The sequence below is a fragment of the Galeopterus variegatus genome, unplaced genomic scaffold (assembly GCF_000696425.1).
Source record: "Galeopterus variegatus unplaced genomic scaffold, G_variegatus-3.0.2 Scaffold5509, whole genome shotgun sequence".
Lineage (NCBI taxonomy): Eukaryota > Metazoa > Chordata > Mammalia > Dermoptera > Cynocephalidae > Galeopterus > Galeopterus variegatus.
The window spans coordinates 103,604-105,535 of NW_007731620.1; the positions used below are offsets into that span (position 1 = coordinate 103,604).

Here is a 1,932-nt window from a genome sequence, read left to right on the forward strand (position 1 = left end):
GCCTCCCCCAAGTCATGATGGCCAGTCTGTCTCTAGACATTGCCCGGTGTTGCTGGGGCAGAATCTCCTGCCAAGAACCCCAGCCCAGGTGGAGATCGAGGTGGAGATCGAGGTGGAGGTGTGTTGGCTAGAGACTCTACAGTTTTCCCCACGATTCTTTGCATATGTTCTCTTTTTTTGGTATGTGGGTTGGCTAGAGACTCTACAGTTTTCCCCACGATTCTTTGCATATGTTCTCTTTTTTTGGTATGTTGTCCCATGAACAGATGCATGTAGAGCTTATTAGGATCATGACATAGAGGGTTCCATCATGAAGAGACCTCCTGGGTGGTGCCCCTTGGGACCATGTGTCTCACTCCCCTCAGCCCCTGGCAAGACCTGTGTGCTCTCCATGTCTGTGATTTTGTCATCTTGAGAGTGTTGTGTAAATGGAATCACACAGGGTGTGACTTTTGGGGACTGGCTTTTTCCACTCAGCAAAGGATCTTAAGACCCATGGAAGTTGTTGGCGTGTGAATCGGCTTGTCTAACTGCCTTCCATTGAAGGATGTCTGAATGGTTTCCAGTTTGGGCTGTTATGAAAAACCCACTGCGAACATCGCCTGCAGGTTTCTGTGAACGTACCTCCCGCTCCTCCAGGGCACGTGCAGGAGTGCAGCTTCTTGTGATGCATGTGTGCTTCTTCATGAGGAGCTGCCAAGCTGATTGTCCAGGTGGCTGCCCCGTTTTCCGTTCGACCAAAAACTGCCCTTTCTTGCCCTCCACGGGCAGGTGCCCAGGCTGGGTCGTGGGCAGAGATGACCTCTGCGACAGGGTGCCCGGGAGGGACGCACGGGCGTAAGTGAGCTGAGCATCATGGGCTTGTCATTTGGGCTTATAGACGTGCACATCAACTGTTGTTTTACTGGATGCAGAATTGAGACCCAGAGACTCTAAGTCTGTGGGGCTATTTTTAAATTTAATTATTTGAAAATATTTGGTTTCTACTACTTACTTTTTTTTTCTTTTCTTATCGTTTTTTCTTTTTAAAAATATGCACGAGTCATGTCAAGGAAGGTACATTAAAAGCGAATTGGTGTGTTAAACTGCGAACATTTTGCCCTGTAATTTAATGTCTCTGGCTCGTTTGCTCAGTGAGGAAGGTGATAGGATTTTTTTTAATAGAAAGAAAACTATTTTTCTTTCTTAAATTAAAAAACCACCACAGAATTGTTTGTTGCTTGACCCAGATATATTTGTATGTTTATTTTGAATGGAATAATGCACACTAAGTGGGGTTCGAGTCTTTGTTTTAAATCTGCTATCAGACCTAAAACGTATTTGTGCATTTATTTTAAAAGTAGTAATGCAGATTAAGTGGTGTTTGGGTCTTTTTTGAGCTTGTACTTTTTATTTTCCTGTTTGGCTGATCTAAATAGTGTTTTTGTTTGCTCATGTTCTAAAGTCATGAAATATCTTATTTGTGGTTTTATTCATTAAGTGACTTGGCGAGCTGAGCTTTGACATGGGGAGGGTGTGTCCTTACCTGTGGGGACGTGCGGACAGTGCTGACGATGGACTTTTCCTCCCCAGGTGCACGTTCAGGTTTCCGAGCACAAACATCAAGATCACGTTCACTGCCCTGTCCAGTGAGAAGAGGGAGCAGCAGGAGGCGCCTGCGTCTCCGGTGAAGCCCGTGCAGCCACACATCTCACCCCTGACCATCAACATTCCAGACACCATGGCCCACCTCATCAGCCCCCTGCCCTCCCCGACAGGAACCATCAGGTATGGGGGTTGGGGGGTCAGGCCATTCTCAGTCCCAGTAGCAGGCCCCAAAGTGACGCCTCTCCCTGCCCTGGAGCTGACTCGTGCACAGAGGGAGACTTGAGGGAGCCTCCCACATGTTCTTGGTTTTTACTTGCGGATTCTTTTTGTTGCAATGTCAGTTGA

General features: G+C 47.1%; 1 protein-coding gene across 1 annotated transcript in view; it reads left to right on the top strand.

Moving 5' to 3' along the window:
- Positions 1-1,504: 1,504 nt before the first annotated feature.
- FOXK2 (forkhead box K2) overlaps positions 1,505-1,932 on the top strand; it is a 35,222-nt gene continuing 34,794 nt past the window's right edge. Inside the window, 1 exon segment of the mRNA XM_008589556.1 lies at positions 1,505-1,767. Within this exon segment, the coding sequence (XP_008587778.1) occupies positions 1,505-1,767 (263 nt within the window).